At 46.8% G+C, this 22487-nt stretch overlaps 1 protein-coding gene across 1 annotated transcript in view; it reads left to right on the top strand.

Annotated features, from left to right (window-relative positions):
* CNNM2 (cyclin and CBS domain divalent metal cation transport mediator 2) overlaps positions 1-22271 on the top strand; it is a 128716-nt gene extending 106445 nt beyond the window's left edge. Inside the window, 5 exon segments of the mRNA XM_040606587.1 lie at positions 1534-1703; positions 5123-5216; positions 7703-7768; positions 11558-11742; positions 13929-22271. Coding sequence (XP_040462521.1) covers positions 1534-1703; positions 5123-5216; positions 7703-7768; positions 11558-11742; positions 13929-14138 — 725 coding nt within the window. The 3' untranslated portion in view covers positions 14139-22271.
* The last annotated feature ends 216 nt before the right edge of the window (positions 22272-22487 follow it).

Raw genomic sequence — 22487 nt, 5'->3', positions numbered from 1 at the left:
AGAACATCTTGATGTTTTTAGCCCTTGGGTTGGCAGTCTGGCAGAGAGGCCAGGGCCTTGAATGGTTTCTTGCAGCTGATATTGCCTTTCGTCGTAAAGTTGGTCCCTTCAGCCCAGAGATGAGACCTGTTAACGGGAGAGCTTGTGGAAAACATACCTTCCTATTGCTCGTGCTGTCTCTCTTTGACATATAAAGACTTCTCACATGCAGGCCTTTCAGACGGGCGTCTTTCACAGCTATGTTCAACATATGTTCATGGGTTGAAAATGATAAAGTTGTTTTGTCTCACATTTGCCAGCTCCGGTTGGAAGTTAGTACTTGCCCTCCTCTAAGGTGCAGTAACTGCCTGCCTAGATGCTCCTAGTCTGTCTTCGTGCTTTATTTTGCCTCTGTGACTTGAAGGAAGCATGTACGTGATCGGTTATCACATCTCAGCTGAGGGGCAGTAATTCCTTGAAAGGCTTGGACTCCTACGGCTCATGTGCACGTGAGCATGTCCTTGGTGAGAGGAAGCAGTTCAACAGGAAGATGCGGATTTAACAGCAAGCAAGGCATTGCTCATGTAGTGGTACAAGGCTTGATGGAGTTCCCTAAACACCTGCTCAACAGACATAGTCTGACAGTGATGCTTCTCTACTTGTTTTATGGATGAAAGGCTTGTGTAGCTTAAATCCAGGTCTGTCTGTGAAGCCACTGCTAAATAACATGAAAGCTACAGTTTTGGTTTCTCTGTTCTAAATTGAGAATAGTATCTTTAGCAGATGAAAGGTACTGGGTCATTTACAGTCCTATTCTGAAATGAGGTGTTAGGACAGTTTATCAGTTTGCATGTGTAAATTTCGACATCCCTGGCTTAAATCTCCCACACAAGGATGAGCTTTTCTGCTTCAAACAGCTCCTGTTTGGAACACTGAAGAGCAAGTGCATAGGGGATGTGTTCAGTGTTTCAGGCATTAATCCCACATGGTTTGAACTGACCTGCACTGTCTCTCACTTTGAGTAACTTCCCATATGAACTGTGGCAGCCCCAGCTGTGTCTTTCATTTATATAGAACATCTATCTAGAGCGAACTTTCTAGGCCCCAAACAGTGATTTTTAATATATATTTTTTTTATTTTTGGAAAAAGTGCAGTGATGTGGTAACTTTTAATACCTTTTGAGGAAGGAAAAAACAAATTCAGAGGTTCTCTGTCCCCAATTGTAAAGCTCTTCCATTTATACAACTCTCCAACGAGCCTATACAACTGTGACTGAACTCTCAAGAGGGCAAGACTGCCTTTTCTTTTCCCTTTCAGATGAAGACATGGGTTTTGGTTGTTTTGAAAAATACTTCAGTAATGAAAGTTGGGGTGTGCTGGTTTTTCCCCTCCCCCTTACATATCTAACAGTCTCAAAAGACAGGAAGCCTGCAATTCCATAATGGATCTCTCTGCATCTGTGTGTCTTTTATAGGCAAATGCTTATTAACGAGTACTGCTGACTTCTTGCCAGGCATATGAAGTGTAATGCCAAGTTGTATCTTGTGTTATAGAAGTAGAAGCATTTGGTCCATCCCAGATGTCAGAGAAGATCCTTCTCAGGCTGCTAAAACATCCCAACGTCATCCAGGAGCTGAAGTACGATGAGAAGAACAAGAAAGCCCCAGAACACTACCTCTACCAGCGAAACAAGCCCGTCGACTACTTTGTTCTCATTTTACAGGTCAGACATATGATTACGTAGATAATGTGCAAAATCCTTCATCTCCTGACATATCCTTCTCTATACCTCTTCCAGTTGTTGAGTTTGTCTTTTCAAACGTGGGAATGAAGCTGTGGCTCCTGGGAACAGCTCCTGCCTCCTTTATGACCTTGCCAGCCCTGAAGAGCTCACTCGGCTGCTTTCAGCCTCAGTTAAACCAGTTGCAAAGGGTAGACAGCACTTGCTACTTCCAGTCATCTGTTGGAAATTACTTATGCTTTAGGTATCACTAGGGTAGGGAATGCAAAGGAGTCCCTGCATACAGCTGGCATCGCTTGGCATGCAAAAACCAGCATGTCATAGGAGTTTGGCCAGGATCCTTTCTCGCATGTGTTTTTTTCCTCTTGCAAAAGGAGGCACGGGGAGTTTGAATGTGTAGAGGAATGACATTTTTCTGTGAAGTTTTGAGCTCTATACCTGTGGTGTTGCAAGCAGTGGAGGTTTCCGTGGGGACGTTGCGCCATCTACTGAACCGATGCCACCTCCTGCCACAGCCCCTGTGGTTACTGGGCACCTTGCCATCCAAGCACTCACCCTGTCCCCTTTGGGTGGTTTTTAGATTGGAGCCCTAGGTGGTGTGGAAGGACTGTTTTTCTGCTTGTTCTGTACAGGATTGCTTCCAGTGCTGGTATCTCCCAGGTTTTGTTACTTGACAGGAATGTTTGAATGGCTATGTAAAGCTTTACCAGAAACAGCACTTCTTGGGGAGGAACGGTCCTTTAAGAGAGATTTTGCTGGAAAAGTGCGTATGTTTCTATCCAGCATAACTGAAGTTGGGTTTGGTTGTAAGAACACAAGCATTGTAGTTAGAGTTGTAACACAGGGCTTGAAATCTTCCTTAACCTGCCTTAAAAAAAAAAGGGTGTGGGTGTGTGTTTAAACTATCAGTGATAAACAATTAAGAAAACACTGGAATAGGATATTGTGGATTAATGCAGTTATCTTTTTAAAAAAGGTATTTTTTCAAGGGTTTAAGGAGCCACTGGTAGCTCTTTAACTGCTCTTCTTATGTACTGAATTGTTGCAATCTGAAATATTCCAGAGGCAAGGTAATGCTCCTGAATGAGGTAATGCCGCGAAGATGTAAATGGAGGACATGGGAGATGGAACTGATTGTTCTTTTCTTTCTGAGCTATTCTGCAATCGATAGATATTTAGCAAACACAACATGCTGGCTATATAATGCATTTGGAAAAGTGCATCTTGCAGTAGATAGATACTACAAAAATGGTAACGGGGTTGGTTCTGCAAGGATCAAGGGGAGGTAAATACTCTGCTTTTGTTACTGAAATGGACTTGGACTTACTCTCTCATGTCGAAAGACCAAGAATACCTTCACAGTAAACACATGCCAGAACACAGTTAGATGTGTATTCTGTGCAGTAATTGTACCAAATTAATCTCTGTAGAGTTACTGGTTTAGCTGGCATGTCACTCAATTTAATCTCTGTAGAGTTACTGGTTTAGCTGGCATGTCACCCAATTTAATCTCTGTAGAGTTACTGGTTTAGCTGGCATGTCACCTGTTTGCAACAACTTTTCCATTAGCTAATGGGAGGTTCTTCTGTAGCGGTTTGAGATTGGGTTTTTTGTCATCATGTTTTTTTAAAACTCCTGTTAGAACATTGAGCAGTGAAAAACCAGAAACCACATGTGCGTGCATTTCGACAGGGCAGAACACATCTAATAGCATGCATAGGGAATTTTTAATAATGTTTCAGCTGCTGTGACTATGCCCAAGCATGCTTGGTCCTCATATGGCCACCACTGGTAAGCTTGGAAGTGCTGTGTGTGCTGATAAAGCAATGGTCTTGGAAATGAAATTCAACTCCTACTACTAATTACTAGTTTGTGTTTAGCTACTAACTCCAGACTGACTGTATGTGAAGATCAAAGCCTGGGTTTGTATGTATTTTGGAGACCTGATCTTGGCTGGTGAATAACTACCAGCAGTAAGTAGGTTGAGAGCTCTGTTTACAACCAGTCTTTGCCTGGGTGATGAAATTGTACCTTTTGGAAGCTACTTATTTGTGTTGTGGAGTGAAATTGGTTTTAGAAGGGATTATATGAAGTCGTTGCTTGTGATAGCAGAAAGTGGATTTGTGAGTTAGGCGCTGTCTTCCTGCTAGGTAGGTTTTGTGGTTTTTCTCATCTGGAACAGTTACAACAAATCGACTTGGTGTCAAGGTTCATACAGCTTAAGTTCATTTTTCACATTGTTCTGCCCTAGTACAGTACTGTAAAGTTAAAGGTATGATTATTTAATTTAAATGCTGCTTAATGAAATAAACCTATAGAAATAAAACCTACCTTTTGGACTGACTTTGACCCGATTGTGTCCAGTTGATGTTCAGTCTACTTAGCACACGTGGGGTGAGCAGTCTGTCTGCCCTTTCCAGCCTAGCCAGAGGGAAAGCATTGCAGGTAATTACATTGTTTGCCTGAAATCCCAACCTTTGTGTAGTTCAGCCTGAAAGCTGTGTGAGATTTCTTCCATGTGCAGTGGTGTAACTCTCAGTGCAGCGCCAAGTAAGGATGGGTGGACGTGAAAACCAGGCCCCAGTAAGAAGCCAGTTAGTTTTGGGTACTTGTAAACCAAAGTGATTGGGATGTTTACAGCTATGTTTGATGTGATGGGTTCTGTTCTAGAGTCCTTTGTGGGATGTGATATTAAACATTTGGTTCGGCCCACATCAGAAATGGGTGCACTTGTGTGGTAATTGTGGGTTTGCGCAGCTTAGGAAGCACCGAGGGTGCAAAATCCTGTGAAGGAGCAGGGTCTTAAGTTAAGGGTGCTGGAATATGTAAAACTGCTAGAAACAGAGAAAGCCAAAGTAGCCCCAAGACTGCTCCTTCAGGAATAAGTACTTCATGTCTGTGGGAATCTCATCGCTGAAGGCAGACAGCCTCCTTCCGTGTTGCGTCTCATCTCCCTTCCCGACGTTTGTGTCAGGGGGTACTCCTCCTGTGAATGTCAGCTGTGGCCCAAAATAACTAGGTGTCTCGAGACCCCAGATGACTGTTCCACGTATAAGCTTGTTGTGATACCAGGGGAATATTTTCTCACTCTGTGTTGAGGGAAAGCAGCCTGGCAGCGCTTGGGGCAGGGCAGTAGTACCACCCCAAAGCGGTGGGGTGATCCCGCTCCTCTGCAGGGACTTACGCTGGCCACGGGCCACCAAAGACCAAGGTAGCTCAGGGCACAAAAGCGTGTTGCCCTCCAGGGTCTGTCCCTGTTCAGGCACCGTTAAAAACTCCAGGGACCGTGACGCTGCTTAGGGAATGTCAGGCAAAACTAGCTTTCAGGGCTCCAGTCTGGTCTTGTGCCTCGAGACCTACAGTCCCTTTTAATTGCAGCTCTCTCTCCTTTTCCTTAACAGGGGAAAGTGGAAGTGGAGGCTGGGAAAGAGGGGATGAAGTTTGAAGCTGGTGCTTTTTCCTACTATGGGGTGATGGCCCTCACAGCATCGCCAGGTATGTCCTCTTACCTTCTGCTTCTGGAATGTGCTCCTGCGCCAGCCTGCCCGTCCTGTGAGTGCGGCGGCAGGAGGCTGTGCAGGGCAGCCCCTCGCCCCGTCTGTGGGACTGGTGTAAAGGATCCCTCCCCGCCAGCCAAACTGCCCGCCTGGCACGGTGTCCCCGGGAGGGCTGGGGCTGGTGGCAATGCTGGCGCCGGCTCCGAAACCCAGTGGCTGGCAGTGGCTTGCCAGCACCCGGAGGATGCGAGTGTCAGCCTTAGCAAGTGATGTGTTTGGTACTGGAGGACAGCTTTGTAGTTTTGCTCACGGGTAGGGTTATAGGGATTGAATTAACGGGAATAAATAATTAGTGGCAGAGGGACATCTAGCGGTGCGATGTACAACCGCCCTGTTAGCTGGATGGTTCGCTTTATGGGTCTGGTTTCTGAAGCTCTCTTGAGGAAGAGGAGGGCAAAGGTGCAAGAAAGGCGATTGCTCCTCTCAGCTTGTGTGGAAATGTAAACAAGAAATCGTCGAGGGGGAGAGCTGGTGTCTGAGGGCAAGGTGTGAGCCAATTCCTGGTGCACAAGCTACCACCTGGTAGGAGCAGGTAAGGGGATTGTCTTATAATCCACCGAAAGTAGGCTCCAGTGTTCTGTTTCAGTATCTGGTGATGTGTTTTGGTGCCAGCAGTGTCACCACTAAGATCTCAACCTCAACGGGAATCCACAGCCCTGTTGGGGAGAGCTGGGGCGCTGCTGCTGGTGTTGGCCATCTGCTGACCCAAAGCTGCTTGCTCAGCTTTAGAGATGAGAAGTTTTACATGCTGAAATTGTGTCCTCCTGTTGCAGCAAGGTTTATGTTCCACTTGAGAGGCAGCTTGTTTTAATTGTACAATCATGAGCACTCCCTTTGTGTATGTGTACCTATGTGTATGTACATTAGCAAACAGCATTGAAATGAAAATTATAAGTTGTGGATATAGCCTTATTAAACTCTGCAGACAACAGCAGTTCTCTTGGACGTGTGAACTCACTCCTACAGGCAAGACTAATTCTTCCTTAATTGTGTGCACTTCAGTTTGATCAGTCTGGCTTACACCTTTTGAGGCTTGACAGATTTGAGAGCGTGCAGAGCACTGGGTGGATTTTATCTAAGCGATAGCAGCAGTGTTCACGAGGAATCGTGACACATATGAGTACGACTGTATCATACCCTCAGCTTTGCAGCTCAGCTTTTGCAATCTGGGCCAGGCACAGAGCTGCATTAGGCATGCTCACTTCTCCTACCAGACCTATGCAAATCTCTGTGGCATCTCTGTTTTGACAGCATTGTTCAATTTGAATGTTTTCATGTAGTTGGTGTTTTTTTTTTTTTTCATGTTGCAAACACTCTGCAAAACCATGCCCCAAGTCGCCCCAAGTCCTGTGAGGTCAAATGATCTCCCTCTTCACATACCCTGAAATCCGTCTTGGATTTTGTTGTTTCAGACTTAAGGATTTTAAATTAATTAATTTAAAATTAAGGATTTTAAATTAATCTTGACCAACCTTGGATTTGTTTACCTTTGACTGGTTATCTGTTACCGGTAGCAAATCCCTCATATTGCTGGCTTTCCCTCCAGGCTTTATAGAATTTGTTCTATGATGTTTTACAACATCCTGAGATTTCTGTTAGGATGAGCTCATAAAAATAAATTTCTGTTACTGGGAAAGAGCAGGAAAGTTCAGTGAAAGTGTAAGTCATTGCAGAACAAGCGAAAACTCCTGCTCTTCTGTATGTCCTAATAGACTTCTTATGCCTGCTCTTCCCACCTGGAATGTTAACTCAGTAATAGAAGAGTAAAACATTTAAAAAAACCCAAACAACAAAAAATCCCCAACAAACAACAACAACAACAAAACACACACACACAGACACAGACACCCCCCCACCCCACCCCCCTCAAAAGCAATAAGAGTGAAGCTTTTTTCTTTAACTATAGCTGGGGAGGGACTTGCAGTAACGATGAGCAGTACAGTACCCATCCTGACAGGGATGAGGTTGGAGAATCACTTGACATTTTACTGAAGACTTGAACTACTGTGAATTGTCTTTTGGCTTTATTTCCGTTTTTGTCTGACTCCCATAAGGAACAGCACCCATGAAAGCTTGTTTAACTCTTTGCTTTCCAGGCTGGAATGGGCACCACTGCTCATTTTGAACTATTTTAAGACTGAGTGTACCTTCATGGACTGTTCTCTGTTGGATAACCATTCCAATTAGCAAATGAAAATTGTTCACTTCACTGTAATTCCTTAGGCTTGATTTTTTGGTTTATTCCTAAAATTGTTTGATTGTCTTTTTTGGTTTTGCTTGTGTTTTAACCCTTTACTTTTTCACAGTTGATTTGCCCTTTTGGTTTTAGTTCTTCAATGTGTGAACTGGCTCCTTCCCCTGTCGAGTGTGGATAGCTGCCGCCTTTCTGGTCGTGATCTCATCCTTTTTCTCTCCCTCTTCTAGTTCCCTTGTCCCTGTCTCGTACCTTTGTTGTCAGCAGAACAGAGTTGTTAGCAGCAGGTTCTCCAGGTAAATCCGCATGCTTCTATTTTCACCATTCTTGTGACTGCCCTGATGCCATAAAAAGTCAGCTGCAGTCTGTATTTATCTGACCCCTTTGCTTGTTAGGGAGAAGTCCAGCACAGAGTTATGCCTTGCAGGTAGGTATCCTGAACTTTTGTTTATGGTAACTGGTAGCAACACGACAGAGTCACTGAAATGGGAAGAACTAAAAACACTTTGAAGAAAATGTATTTGGTAACGTGTGCTTGTTCTTGAGTCTCGTGTGTATGCTGGTGGAAAATTAAGAGGGGAGATTTTTTTTAAAAGAAGGTATTCTCCCCCAAGCTGAGGCTTAAAACTTTCTGAAGAAAATGCATTTGGCAGAGGAAAATGTCTGCTGTTAAACTGCCATAAAAGGAAAGCTTCTTTAATGAAAGAATTCTTACATTCTCATATGGGTGAATTCTATGGTTTGTGTATAGTCTGGCCATTTCAATTCCTCAAAAGCTATGAGCTTTCTCTCAGTGAGGCTAATGCCACAGACTGGCACAGGGATGTACTGAGTGGACTGATTTGCAATGGAATGTGCAAGAAGGTTGTGGGACCTCCTGTGGGGTTTTCTGGTTCCCATTTTGCTTAAGACCTTTCCTTGCTGAATAACCAAGTTGACTGACATAGAAATCCCTTTGGGGAGCAGAGACCAAGGAGGGAGCAAAATGAGCCAAAAAGAGTTCTGAGATGTGGTTGAGTGGTTGGAAATTGGGAAGGGTCAAGAAGTGAGCTGTGCAGACACTGCATGCACAGAGGAGCTGAGGAAAATAGAAACCCATCTAGAAAGTCTGTAGGAAGAGCAGAATCCTAAAATAGTTTGGGCCACAGTGAACATATTTCTTCTTTTTGAAGTTTTCTTTTTCAGACGAAATGTCTTTCCCTAGACCTAAAAAGCAAACAAGATAATGATATGCATATTTAAGCGAAACATCTCCTAAACGTTAATACACATCATGTGTTTCATAGACTTTCACCATCTGCTTCCTGTATTTTTCCCCTCTTCTTTTTTCACTTACAAAAATGTATTTCACCATCAGTCCTTAAATTAGTCTCATGCACATTCCAAGCAAACTACAGGTTGTTGCCCTGCAGGGGATTTTTCTCCTGCCCTCTTGAAGTTTCCTGCTGCTAAACTTCAAAGAAGGGAGAGAAATTTAATCTTTCTTTAATTAAAGTACCTGATGGCTTTCTTTTAAGCTCAGCGGCTTTGATTATCTTTTTTAGCTTGGTTTTTTTGTTTTGCCAGGTCATCTTTTTTTTTTTTTTTTCTTTTTCCTTTTCCTTGCTACAAATAAGTGTACACTTTGCACATGCAGGTTGTTTCCAATATAAATGCCAAGCATATTTTCATAGCGTTTTCCCCATATAAAAATGGTCCCCCAAAACCAAAATAATAACAGAAAATAATAATGGGAAGAATCTCCTTTGAAAGGAACTGATATGGTAAGCCTGGTCACTATGACAGTGTGGTACCAGTTTTGATGAAACTTGGACCTTCTGCTGGGTCCTTCTAAAAAGACTGCTGTTCATGCCCAAATTCATTATACAATTGTACTGATGTTTGCCTTGTGGATTGTGCTCTTTATCCCCTGTATTGGAAGGTGAAGAGTATGGGGAAACCTGGGTAGAAAAGGTCTGTCTGGGTCTGGGCTGGCAGGGCGCCGTTCTGCAGACACGGACCTGCCTGGTGTTCTGTCATCTGCCCCTTTCGTGTCCTTCCTTCTTCGTTAACTAACTTTCTTCTTCTCCCTCCCTAACTTGTACGTGGTCCAGAAGTTCTTTCCCTCAGATTTTTAGTAATCCTATTTTTTTGTTCCATCCTTTCATTTCACCTGTCCTTTTTCTTTCTTTGTTTTTTTTGATATATTTTGTCATGTTGCCGTCTGTCCTTTGTTTCTGATTAGTAATGTACTATAAGGCCCCTGGTGAGACGAAAGGGCAGATACAAGTCACAGTAGTGGAAAGCCGTTCCAGACAGAAACCTTTATCCCGAGCGGCAGTGATGCTGTTCTCGTCACACACAGCTGTATTTTGTGTACGCAGGTGGGACAGACAGGACAAGTTCGCTCAGCCTTCACAGTTCCTTGTTCTCCAGTGGGAATTACAGCATCAAGCCTTGCAGGCAGAAGGAGTTTTGGCTCCTGGCAGCAGTTATTGCAGCCTGCTGTGGCTTTCAAGATGGCAAGTCGGTGTGGAGGAAAACCTTGCAGGGCTCTGAGTGCTCCCCCCAAGCCTGTGCTTGGTGTTGCCATGGGGACCTGCACTACCTCCACACTGCAGAAATGGCAGGAAAACGGCCGCGTTGTCAGAACCTGGATTGTTCTGTTCCCTTTTTGAAAATTGAAGGAAAAGACATCAGAGGGATTTTAAACGGGAAATACAAAACAGGGCAGTTCTGCCATGCTTCTAGAAGCACCTAAGGCGTTAGGTTTAGAAGAGGCTGAATGCAGAGATGTAGAACAGGCCGTGCCATTTGAGCAAGCAGAGATTACCTCTGTCACTTAATGACTATACATATAGGGTTGAATTTTAGGCAGTGCTTTTTTTTTTTTTAGAAGTTTATCTATAGAAAAGTCTTCAAAGGAGAATTTGAAAAGCTTGCAAGGATACTGTTGCTGACTTGTGCAAAGAGACTTTGTCTCTTAAGATTATATGGTAACAATCTTTCAGCTGAGAGTGGGGGTCACATGGTGAGTAGCACAATTTACATCGGGTTTCAGTTTGGTCTGGCTGAATGAAATGTAACTGCACCAAGATCCAAAAATTCACCAGTCCCAAAGACAGTTCTTTGATCAGTGTGTACGGTGTGTGCACCCAGGGAGAAGCCCGTCTGCAGGAGGGCTTGGGATCTCTCCTAGGATGTATTTCTTCCCTCCTGTCTTCCTGGTGACTGTGTGGGTGGAAGCTGGGGATGCAAAATGTGTGTGGCTTCCTGAAAGCACGTTTACTTGGGATAAACTGTGGCCAGTCATAGCTGCAGGGGACAGCTGCGAGGTTTTTCAAGTGAAACACTGCAATGCTTAAAGGCTGGTGATGGAAAATGATGTCTCTAGTTTACTCCCTTCCTGGACACGGATTTTTCTCTGTAGCATGGACTGTTTTTGCTGTTTTGTTGGCTGGTGTGTACCACGTGGAGCTTGCGCTCCTTCACTGAATTTTTGTCCCTTTGAGCACTGGGAGGTACTAGTGGAAATGTTGAAGTAATCATCATGTGGACTGCACTCTGGTCCACTGAGGACTCTGGCACTCTTATTATTTTTGAAAACGTCTGCTCTGACTCGGGGAACAAGGCATATGTAGGTACCAGGTGGATTAAAAGCGGGGGTGAGGGTTGACTGGGACTGACTGTGGATGAAAGGTTTGGTGTGGAGTTACGATTGTAAATCATTAAGAAAGAAAAATAAATATCTATTAAGCATGGTCTGACTATCAAGATCTCCTGTAAGTGAGTCTTGGGAAGTTACCTTTCTCTGGTCATTGCCGCTCATCAGCTAAAGCACTGTGACCAGGGCATGGCCATTGCAACATAAAACAAAACCAGGTTTGTTTAAGGCATACTCTGTGATGTCGGCTACCACCTCTGGACTCAAAATGTACTCTTTTTCAGGGTAATTTGGTTGTTTAGCTCTGTGTCTAGTTATGACTGGATTAAGTATTTGCAGTTCTTTCATGCTACATTGCAATATATTATGTCCCTTTGAAACTGGTGACTTTAAATATTTTCTACTTGATTTAAGAAATCTTTTGTTCTTGCCCATTCCTCAGCCGAAAACAAGTCTCCACCTCGGCCCTGCGGGTTGAATCACTCAGACTCTTTAAACCGAAGTGATCGCATCGATGCAGTGACACCAACGTTAGGGAGCAGCAACAACCAGCTGAATGCATCTTTCCTCCAAGTGTATGTTCCAGACTACTCAGTGAAAGCGCTCACAGACATTCAGTTTGTCAAGGTAGGAAAAAAGCTAGAAAGGCCCTGCTGGAAAGCTGGGCTTGGCTGGTAGGATGGAGAGCCCGGGGAAGGGAGGTCCCTATAGACTGCTCTGTGAGTAAATAGGATTATGAAAGCAGCCGTTTAAAAATCGCTTTAAATTACCTTTTGCCAGTATCTGCTGTCCATTGATTTGTCTTCACTGTTCCTCTCATTTAGGCTTGTAAGTAGATTGGTCATGTAAGTTTCTGGATTTCAGGTCCCTCGAGGAAAGATTGTAGAAAATAATCTCTCTCTGCTTTTAGTTATGAAAGATGTATCCTTGTGAAGCCTTTGGAGCCATCGGAAATGGAGACCCTTCATTGTCAGACAGTGTCCTTTTCTAAAGGATGAGACATTTTCTGTTGGTTGCAGTCTTTATTCACTTTTGATTTTGGTTTCAGTTTGGGGTTCTTGATCTTACTTTCTGACTTGCCATCCTACTTCTGCTTGGAGAAGTCTTGGACATTTTTCTTTATCTTAACTTCACATGTTAGGCTCATGTCTCATAATACCAGTGAGTTGCTGCATGGATACAGCTCTGTCCCCCAGCGTGGTGCATCCCACGCTGTAATGTCTGTGAGTCCTGTGGGATAGGAAATCTAGCTGAGCTGAGGCACAGCTAATGCTGGCAGCAGTTTCAGCCCAGCTGGGCATCCAGGGAAGCTGATGTCCCATGGCCAGAAGTTGACCTTGATGCTTTTCTTAAATTAAGTGCACACTCACAGTTTCTTTGTATGCAACTCAAATGATTTGTGAATTCAAATTCTGTCAAAGTTAATTCAATATTATGAATGTGGAACAGAGATACTAGAATGCTAAATCTGTAGCCAAATTTTTAAAGTAGACTACAGTCTTGCATTCAAAATTTGACAGATGCAAGTGTACTGGTGGATGGATCAAGCCTCCAAGGTTTAGATCAGTAAATATTTATCACTGGGCCAGTGATTCTCACTACAGATTTCAGTGGCTAATCTGCTGTACAGAGCAGCTGCTCACCTTAGGCCGCTTTCTGTGGAGTCCTTCCAACTCTCACTGTGTTCATACTGAGGCTCATGAATGCTAAGCTGTCTGGTATCTCTGCAATCAGACTTGCGCATCCCTTCTTGCATCAGTCTGCTTTACATATAGGACAGAGTGCTCAACGTTAGCGTTTTCACTGTGCCATGTGGGCATTTATTCATTTAACACCATGTAAACCAGGGTTGTGACCTGCTCGTGCATGTTTTGGATTTTGCTTTTGGAGTTGTGACCTGGTCCATCTGACTCTCTCCATTTCCAGTCCCTCTCTTGTGCTGTTACTGAAAACTTACAGTTTTCTAAAAGTCGTTTCACCTCTTCCACCTTCCTGCCTGCTGAGATAACCCACTGCTGTTGTAGCGCACGGGGCTGCCAGTGCACGTGCATCCTGCTGCCTGTCCTGGCTGAGAAGGCTGACCTGGAGGAATTTTCAGGGCTGGTTGCTTGTGGCTCCAGAAGGAATTCTCCCCTCTACCACCATATCTGGATACGTGGGGCTATAGGCTTCCTTGCCTCTGGGGCACTGTGGGCAGCAGCACTCTGCTCTAGGCCGGCTCCTGTCATGACTGTTCCGCTGAGTGCAGCCAGCTCTTGCAGAGACCAGTGGAAAACTTCACGGGTTGCTAATTTGGACTCGGCTCTGCGGACATCCTGGTCTTTTCTAGAATCAGATGTCCTTATGTACCAGAATAAGGCTGTAGGTCCTGCTGCATTGACTGGCCTAGACAAGAGCAGTAATGCTTGTACCCTCTGGCTCAATAGGGACTGTTAGAGCCTCACCAGGAGCTCATTGAAGCTGGGAGAAAGACTTCACTGAACTCTGGTTCTGGCCCTAAAAATGTGCATGGTTAGAAGGAAATGGAGATCTGATTTAAAAATCTCTGCATAGGAATAAATCCCTGCCTTTGAACAGCATGGTGATCACACAGCTCAGTGCTTCCACCCTGTCTGGAAATGTCACCATGCTGTGGTGTTGAGTTGGGATGCCCTAGGCTTGCAGAGCGCAGGGATGTTTTATAGAAACAGGTAAACGGGGGTTGAAGTGTGATCATCTGGAAAGGGAGGGCACACTAGTTTCTCGGTGTGTCCCATGGGAGACACAAAAGCGTGACTGACTCTTTTTGTTCCTTCCTTCTGTTCTTGGAGCAGATCTCAAGACAGCAGTACCAAAATGCCCTGATGGCATCCCGGATGGACAAAACACCTCAGTCCTCGGACAGTGAAAACACTAAAATCGAACTGACTCTTACGGAGCTGCATGATGGTTTGCCAGACGAGACAGCAAACCTGCTGAATGAACAGAACTGTGTGACTCACAACAAGCCCAACCACAGTATGCACAGTGAAGGAGCCATCTAGGAGCTGACTCCCCACAACCCACCCATCCCATCTCTTCAGCAGGACCAGACCTTGCTCCTTCCTGCCTCCTCCCCGAGTGTGAACACCGTTAGTATGTGCTTGCAACACTGTGCTGCATCCAGTGTTCTGAGACCAAAGACTTTTGCGTCCGTTCTGGGAGCAGAAGAGGAAGAAACAGGAAGAAAGGAGCAAAGAGCAAGAGAGACTAAAGCCCCAGGCGTACTTTAGGAATGGTGAGCCACCCTTGAGAACGATGAAAATACTTCTTGCAAAGTAGAATCGTGTTTATTTTTTACCTGTATTTTTGATCCTTGTTGGGTTTTTCCTTCTCAAACACATATGGAGAAGTTTTAAAAGCTCCTCCAGTTATTTTTTCAAGAGAGATCATGTTTTTAAAAAGTATTTTGCAGAGTTCTAAATTGTTTCTGTCCCTCCCAAACCTCAATTGAGCTCTGTTGTGGTTTTGTGAATTGGCTCCAATGTCCTTAGGCCTCTTTTCACCCCTCTCTGGTCCTTTTTGTTGCCCTATTGAAGAAGTTATTAACTGGTACTTGTATGTTATTTGTGTCCCAAGAATGAGCAAGCTTCAAGGAACCTCTGGTTTCAGCCACCTGGAGGGCCAAGGGATGAGTATTATTAACATTCTTGCAGTTAAGTTTCAGGGAAGGAGTGGTTACTTTGGTATTTAATGATCTCTCAAATTTCAGAAGGTTTCTTTGTAAAACACACAAAAGCGTTGTTACACTTACACTTTTTTAACATCCAAAAACTTTGTCTATGTTGAAGATGATACTGAGGGGGAGAAGGAGTTGGTTAGCGAAACTGCAGTCTGGTGTCATGAAATCCGGGTGTAATTTTCCGTAGTGAAGTAACGGGCTGATCTTTCATTGGTGTTCCTGACAATTGCATGGTGAAGTAATGTGTGCACCCCAAAATGACAAGCTTTTAAGCACTCTTGTGCTGTAGCGGTCTGGACACCGTTATCTTGGCCAGAACGGATGTGCAATCTTTGCTAAATGACAAAGAATATCAGTGCCCGTCCTTCCTTCAATCTCTAGTATTAACAGAAAAGTTGCTGCTACAGTTACACCCAAAGTACATCCTCCAGGTGACAATAAACCTCTGCCAGTGCAAGGCTGGGCTCTGCTGAGGAGTCGGGACCATCCTCTCCTCTCCAAGAACTGACAAACTAAACTTTCCAGACGCGAGTGTATTGCACTTCAGGGATTCGGAGAGGTTTGTTTCCAGGCTGTTCCTAGCCACATTCCTTCCTTTGAGTGGATTTAGTGCTTTTCCTTCTCTCTTGCCCCTTTTAACAGCCGTTTTAGGAATTACCATGGTAGCAGAGCAGAGAGCCTCCCACCCAGCTGCCGCTAGTGCAGGGCACCCTGCACTGGGCAACAGAAACTGATTCCTTCACCCCAGAAACCTGAATGCAGACTGGGTGCAAGCAAGAGGCAACCTGCGGCAGTTGTGCATCACCCATTTCCCACTCCCACAGACAGAGTCTTAAGTTCTCAAATGAAAAAAAAAAGAAAAGCACCCTGGCCATCCTCTCCCCTTCCAGTGCTGTCTCAAACAAAATGTGAATGTTGCCTTCAGTACCTAGAGTGATTAATAAATCAGGCATTGTGGTTTCTCTGTTTTGAGGCCTTTCCATGGCCCCTGGCTATGTAGCATTTCCTTTCCTTTCTTTACACCCAGATAATCTCATCTGGCCCTCAAAGAAGCCCCCAGCCCCAAATGCAGCTGCGCAGCTCTCTGTGTCTGCATGCCTGCCCTGTCTGTCCTGCTCGTGGGCTGGGGAAGGCACTTGCTGCAAGTTCCCGTGGTCTGTCTTTGTGAACAGTGGCTGGAAAGGTGCAATATTTTGCTGCAGGATCTCCCCGCAGGAAACTGGCGTGCGTGGTGTCAGAGCCAGTTGGGTCTGCATGTGTTTCTTCTCCTCTCTCTCTTGGCTTCGGAAAGCAGCCCTAATTTTTGCTGTCCTTCCCGATGGGAAAGGTACGCTTCTTCCTTGGAGCCACCTGCAAGGGTGAAGTCCCCACAAGGGGGCATAGAAACTGCACGGTATGTAACTTGTGCACCCAGTGAGGAGGAAACGGGGGCCTCAAAACCTTACTCTCACATTTAGCTTTTTATTAACTTTGAGTTCCCTCTAAAAGCATTTCCTTGGTCTCCATCCTTGCTTTGATGTGCGCCAGCCTGCCGCCGCTGAGAGCACGCAGCTCAGCATTGGCACGGGCTGACCTGACCCCAAGCCCTGCTTATTCCCGGAGAGCTGCCAATATTGCACCTTTCTCGCAAAGCAAAATGTTGAGATGTTACGATGTTTGTCCTCGGCGAGAAACTTGCCTCGCCAGTTTTTAATCTAGTGTTGCTGAATGTAAAAGTTTGTTGGAAGTGTTTGACACAGTGGTGAACTTGAGATGCAGTATCCGTTTTGTCAAACCTGCCGAAGGAGGGAAGGCTCAAGTAAAGGCGGCTTTCTCTCTGGGCTGAGGTTGCTCGCTGGATCTGACTTCTGCTTCTTATGGCAGGTTACATATTTGTTTCAGTGTGTGTTTCCCTTTTTTTTTTTTTTTTCCTTAAAAAAAAAAAAAGGGCAGAAAAAAAAGCGCCAATTTTTCCAACCAAAGCCATGTGATCCCAAAGCAAATACCTCCTGCTTCTGCCCATGCTGCATTGTTCCAAAATTTGCAGGCAATTTTTTGCATGACTGTTTTTCATCATTTGTACAGATCCAGTACTGGGAAGTGAAATAATTTCCATAAAAATAGTTGATTATAGATGTGTTTCATATGGAAAATATGTACCTGACCCAGAGGGGTTAGGAGCTGCTACTACTAATTAGCTTGAAGAACAAAGCATGGTCCTCTCCCTGGAGGGGAAAAAATCCAGTCTCCCTGTTCTCAGGGTATTTACAGTTTTACTGTTTAGCAAATGCAAGGGGTTCCCAGCCGTTGTGGTGGGAACCATCGCAAGCAGAGGAGCCCAGCGCCCAGCTCAGGATCACTTCTGAGCCTCCAGATGGCATTTGCCGGCGCTGGGGCTTGGCTGCCGCGACTGCAATGGAGATGCCACAGCATCTGAGTCTGTGCCCTTGCAGGTGGTGTCCTGCCAGAGAGCTATGCTTTCTCTGCCTTGCTGGCTGCCTGCCTATATTCAGGTAGGCTCAGATGCCGTGCCGCAGTGCCATAAGGATGCGTGGCAGGGCTGCCAGCCGTTGCCACGGCGCAGGGCACCAGCTGGTGGCTTTGGGAATCGTTGGACTTGACCTCAGACCTCGGCAAGGCTTTGACTCACAGAAAGGATACTGCATCTTCCTATGTCAGCTCCTACTGCCGCCTCTGTTCCCCTCATCTGGCTGCCTCTGGGGGCAGGCAGAGGGGTGGACGATGGCCTGCTGGCCGGGGGAGGCTGGGAGGGCATCTAGCCATGGTTTCTACTGTCAATACAATTTTGCACAAGAGTTCTTTGAAGTGAGGTTTTCAACACTAATATCTTAAATGCACAACTGTGAATTATAACTTTTACACTCCTGTTGGTTGAATTTCCTTTAAATGAAATGAACCTGAATCTGTTTTAACTATGATTTATTTTTTTTTTAATTCTGTGTATTGCCAAATCTTTGTAAAGAGTGAAGGAATGTTCTTGCTTTCCAGTGAGAATCTTTCTCCAAATGAGACTGACTCTGGTGATGTGGAGATCATACGAAGCACACTAGTTCTGAGTGGAGAGGGGCTCAGGGTGGGCTTAGCAAACCAGCCTTGGCCTCTCTATAGACCCCAAGCTCAGACCCTCCAGAGTTTACAAAGCGCTTGTTGTTTTATTCCCAGCTTGTCCACTCCCTGAAATTCCTGTGCTGAAGGCTGCTGCCCTGGAGGAGCTCAGGACGGGGTATCCTGCAGAGGGGCGAGGGATGCTGGCAGGGTGTCTGGGCTGGCCAGGGAGCGGGGCCCTGAGGCTGGGGGGGCAGGATGACGTGCTTCCCCCACCCAGTTGCACCAGCAGAGCGAGCTCCACGGGGCAGGTTCTTCCACCGCTCTCCATTTCTTCTGCAAACCTGTAGTTGTGTGTAGTTCCTTCTCACGCTCCTTTTGCCCCCACGCATGCTCCTGCCGCAGACTGAGCAGGGATGGGATGATGTCAAGACCTGTGCGGGGCAGCTGGAGCTGGCTGCTCAAGGCTTGCAGTTCTTGAGCCCCGTTAGGAGAGGGGTCAGCCACTCATTCACATTGTGCTTGCTGTTCTGTTCCTCCTCTGTTCTCCTGGGCTTACTCCCTTTTTCCTCGCCACAGGTTTGTTTTTGTCGGTGGTGGTTTTTTTCTTACTTTCTTTAAGTGCCTTTTTGTGCGGGTGGAGCTGGCAAGAGTAGGCGTCTCAGGACATGGCCCTTTGCACTCACCACAGACCTGGAGAAAGTTCAGGGGGAGCAGGGCGAGTTGCCAGTGATGGCCCACGGACGTCACCCGTGGCTGCTTCTTAGCCTTCAGGGCCCAGCTCAGATGAGAATGAGATTTTGGCACTGGTGCTGTCAGGCTCTGGTTCAAATGAGCTCAAAGAAAACCAAAGAGGTGGCTTTGTGCGAGGGGCTGCTTGGGCAGCAGTGGTGCTTCCTGTGATCTCTGCAGAGCTCAGCCAAGGGGTGTGGGGATGTGGATGGCAAAGAGCAGCCCTGTCTCCTCACAAGCATCCTGTGTAAGTATCCTACATGATGGAGAACGCGACCGCCTTCTCCAAGACCCCTTGGAACGTGCATCTTCCTTGTGCTGAAATACACTATCTATAGAAATCCTTCCCACATGAAAGATGTACCATATTTTATATGATATCTAATACACGCATCTGTGGTTTTAAAACTAGTACCTGTGTACCAGTTGTCAAGTTATCCAGTGTCTGGATTACCGGTAGAAGATGGGCTGGGGGGTGGGGAAGGATGCTGCAGAGAGTACCTCGTGTTGTGATGGTAACTTGAGGCTTCATTCCAAAGACATCTAACCAGTGTTGAGGGGTTCCTGCCTTCGTACTGTGCTGCCTTGCGCGCAGCTGGCATGAAGCAGAAACCCGGCGTGTGCTGAAAGGCTCAGCGTGGTACAGACCTGGGCTCGCTGCCCGCCCCGCTGCCTGGCTGGACACTGGGGCTCTAAATAAACCCAAAGAAGTACCTGGGCCTTGGCTACTGAGGGTTGGTTTGGCCCAACAGTGAAATGATGAGCTTAAGTAACATGATCAGAAGCTGGGCTTCTATCTTTTCGTGGCACAGAGGAGAGAGCAGCCTTCATCCTGACTTGACCAGCAGAGAGGACAAGCCCTACACTGCAAGCCGGGCTGGGAAGCTGCCCTCATCCCTGCTCTGTTGTTATACTTGGGCCATCAGTTGCAGGACTCTTGTCAATGTGATCTCTGTGGTGATGCTGGCCTCACTCCCATATGTTGGCAGCACAGGGGACTTGGAGACACCCACAGATTCCCGCAGAGTCCCCCAGACAGTCCCACTCTGTGTCTTGCTCTTGTCCTGGAGCCTGGCTGCATGCTGGGTTGCATTCCTCCGTGGTTAGTTTCATGGCTGCGTCCTTGAGGCCACGGCGAGGGGATGCTGTTGCTGTGGGTCCCAGGTGGTACGGTTGAGCTTTTTGGTCTGGTTGTGCATATTTGCTGTTCCGTTAGAAGCTGGATGCTGAACCTGGGGATGCCAGAGCCTCTCTAGGAGAAAACCTGGCATGCCAGGTTATCCCGGTGTCCTTCCCTGAGCTGCAGGGGTAGGAAGGGGGTGTCGGAAGGCTGCCTCCAGCCCATGGCATGGTACAGGTGGCAGACAGAAGTGTTTTTCAGATTGGTAGCACTAAACTCAAAGTGACATCTTTTTGTTCTCATTATCCTGAGGTCAGGCTCTATAGCAGTTCTGCACCTTGGAATATGGTACTCGAAGCTGCTGGTCTTCTGTCCCCAGCTGAAAAACATTGTTCTGCTTTCTCCTTCAGGCCCTGTTTCCCTCTGAGCAGGGCCAGTTGGTCACTAGGATCCTGCAGAGGATGGTGCCCTGGCTGCTTTCGCTCCTCCAGCACAGATTTCTGGCTAACAGAGTGCTTGATGCGTGATCCTCTCCCAAAGCAGGAGAGGTTTGGCTGTTCTTGACAGAAGCTGCTTGTCACGGAGCAGGGCTTGAGGTTTGTCAGCTGTTTGTGAGCCAAGCAAGTGCCTGAAACATGGAAAGGCTGCAGGTGGCTCTGATGCTCCACAGTTGGCTTTGATGTCTTTGTTGTCTTCTCCTCCTGGAAGCAGTGCAGCAGTTGGTTGATAGCCGGGTTTGCTGGGGAGGAAGGGTTTGTTCCCAGCTTTTGGTGCTTGGTGGAGCAGTCTAGCATCCCATATCAGCTGTTTGGAGACCACAGAGCTTTATAAAAGCAGGTGGGTTTTGTTTTTTTTAATCCTGTGGGCATCACTGCTGTACCAACTCCTTCCAAATTCAAGTGAGACATTTGCAGGCATCGGGTGAGTAGCCTGCATCGTAGGCTTTTGGTTGGAAGTGCCAATACTGAATGGATGCCTTCTGGGTTTGCCCAGAGATCAGCGCGGGAGGGTGAGGGGGCTCCCAGTGAGCCCCTCTGCATGCAGCAGTGACAGACTGGCTGGGCCTAGATCAGCTCTAGCATCGTCCCTGCTTTGAAGTCTCAGGTCCCAGCAGGCTGGGCTGAGCTGGTTTGTGGCGGCTTTGTACCCAGGGTGCGTGCTCTGTCCTTCTGCATCACGCTGGATTCAGCAGTGTGGCTTTCTGTGGCGGCTGCTGCTGCCTTGGCCGTGACCGTCCCTCTGCTCTTCCCGCGGTGGTTTGGTTGAGCGTTCGGGCCGGTGAAAGGAGGAGATAGGGCGGTCAGGAGCGCGCAGTGCTGTGGCTCCTGCCTTCGTTCCTGACGCTAAGGGTGGGAGGTGCTGCTCAAGGGACTCTGCCTTCCCCGCAGACTGCGTTAAATCTGGGGAGTGGAAAGCTACCGGGAGCCCAGCACCGGTGCTCCGGCCCCGTTTGACCCATTTTCTCCAGAGCATGGGGTGGCTTACGAGCAGCTCAGGGTCAGGCCCTGCTGGGGGACCTCGGCGCTCTCGGCACGTGCTGCCTGCAGCACACGCGGCTGCAGAGCCAGCCTCGACCCCCAAACCGCGGGGCAGGCGCCCGGATGCCAAACACATTGAATCTGAAACCCCAAATACTTGAGAAGCGTTCCTGGAAGCCGTGAGCGGCTGTGCCCGGCAGCCGGAGGTCTCACACCAAACCTTCCTCCTGCAGCCGGGTCCTTCCCGGCTGCCCCGAGCCACTTCCCGGCCGCTGCTGGCTGGGCTCGGCCCCTGCCGGGACGCGTGGCGGCATTCCCTCCGCAGCGCGGTTTCGTGGCTACCTGAACCTGCTTCACCACGCCAGCCGGCTCTTCCCTGTGTCTTACTCGCCATCGTACGTGGTCTTTGCAAATTGTATCATATTGTACATGACTTTGGGTTTCCAGAGTTGTAGTGTTCTGACTGCAGTATTTCCATGTGTGTACATAAACCTGAATAAGCACAACTGAAATCCTGAATGAAGTGTATACGTTTCATATACTGATTGTCATACAAATGAATTTTATAATTATTCCAATTTTGTTGTAGATTTCCAGTCTTTCCTATTTATTTTGTACCAGATTTATTTGTATATTTTGTGATTTTGTTTAAAAGCATTTTGTTTATTCTTTTTAGATAAATGATGATTTTTTTTCTGTTGAACATTCCAGTTTATGCATTTTTCCCTCCTCCTCCATGCTCCCCTCTCATTTCCAAGGGACATATTTTGGCGTGCGGGTGGTGGGGCTGATGTCAGTGATCCTAGACCCGGATCTCCGCTACTGGCACATCAACAGTCTCTAACCTCTACTTCTGCTGCCAAGAGCCACGGAGAGGCTGGATCCTGTTCCCTGTAGAGCCAGGTCTTGCTCTTCACTGTGGTGGGTCTGGGCCCGTAAGTGCTTGAGCTGGGGAGGGCTGTGCTGGTGGTTTTGCTGACCAGAAGCTGGTGGTAACGGCAAGCAGCTGAGTTTCTCTTTCTGAAGTTCCCTCAAGGGTGAGGGCCTTTTTCTTCCACTAATAAAACCCCCTTATTTACAACCTGCTCTCCATATATCATGTTTGTTTGTCTGGAAGCGTAGATGCCGCCTGATGGTTGGTGCGTGACTGGGGCTCACCAGCGAGGGACGTGGCTGGTGGTGACAGTGGCCCCGTTGGATGGGAGTTGCTGGTGGAGTGAGGCTGTACATCCCCTGCGTTAGGTGCCACTGCCTGCTCACCGGTGTTGGGACTTTGACGGCAGAATTCTGCAGAGCC

This window comes from Falco naumanni, chromosome 9 (genome assembly GCF_017639655.2).
Source record: "Falco naumanni isolate bFalNau1 chromosome 9, bFalNau1.pat, whole genome shotgun sequence".
NCBI lineage: Eukaryota > Metazoa > Chordata > Aves > Falconiformes > Falconidae > Falco > Falco naumanni.
Note: the sequence above shows the minus strand (reverse complement) of the source record. Positions and strands in the feature narration are given on the sequence as shown.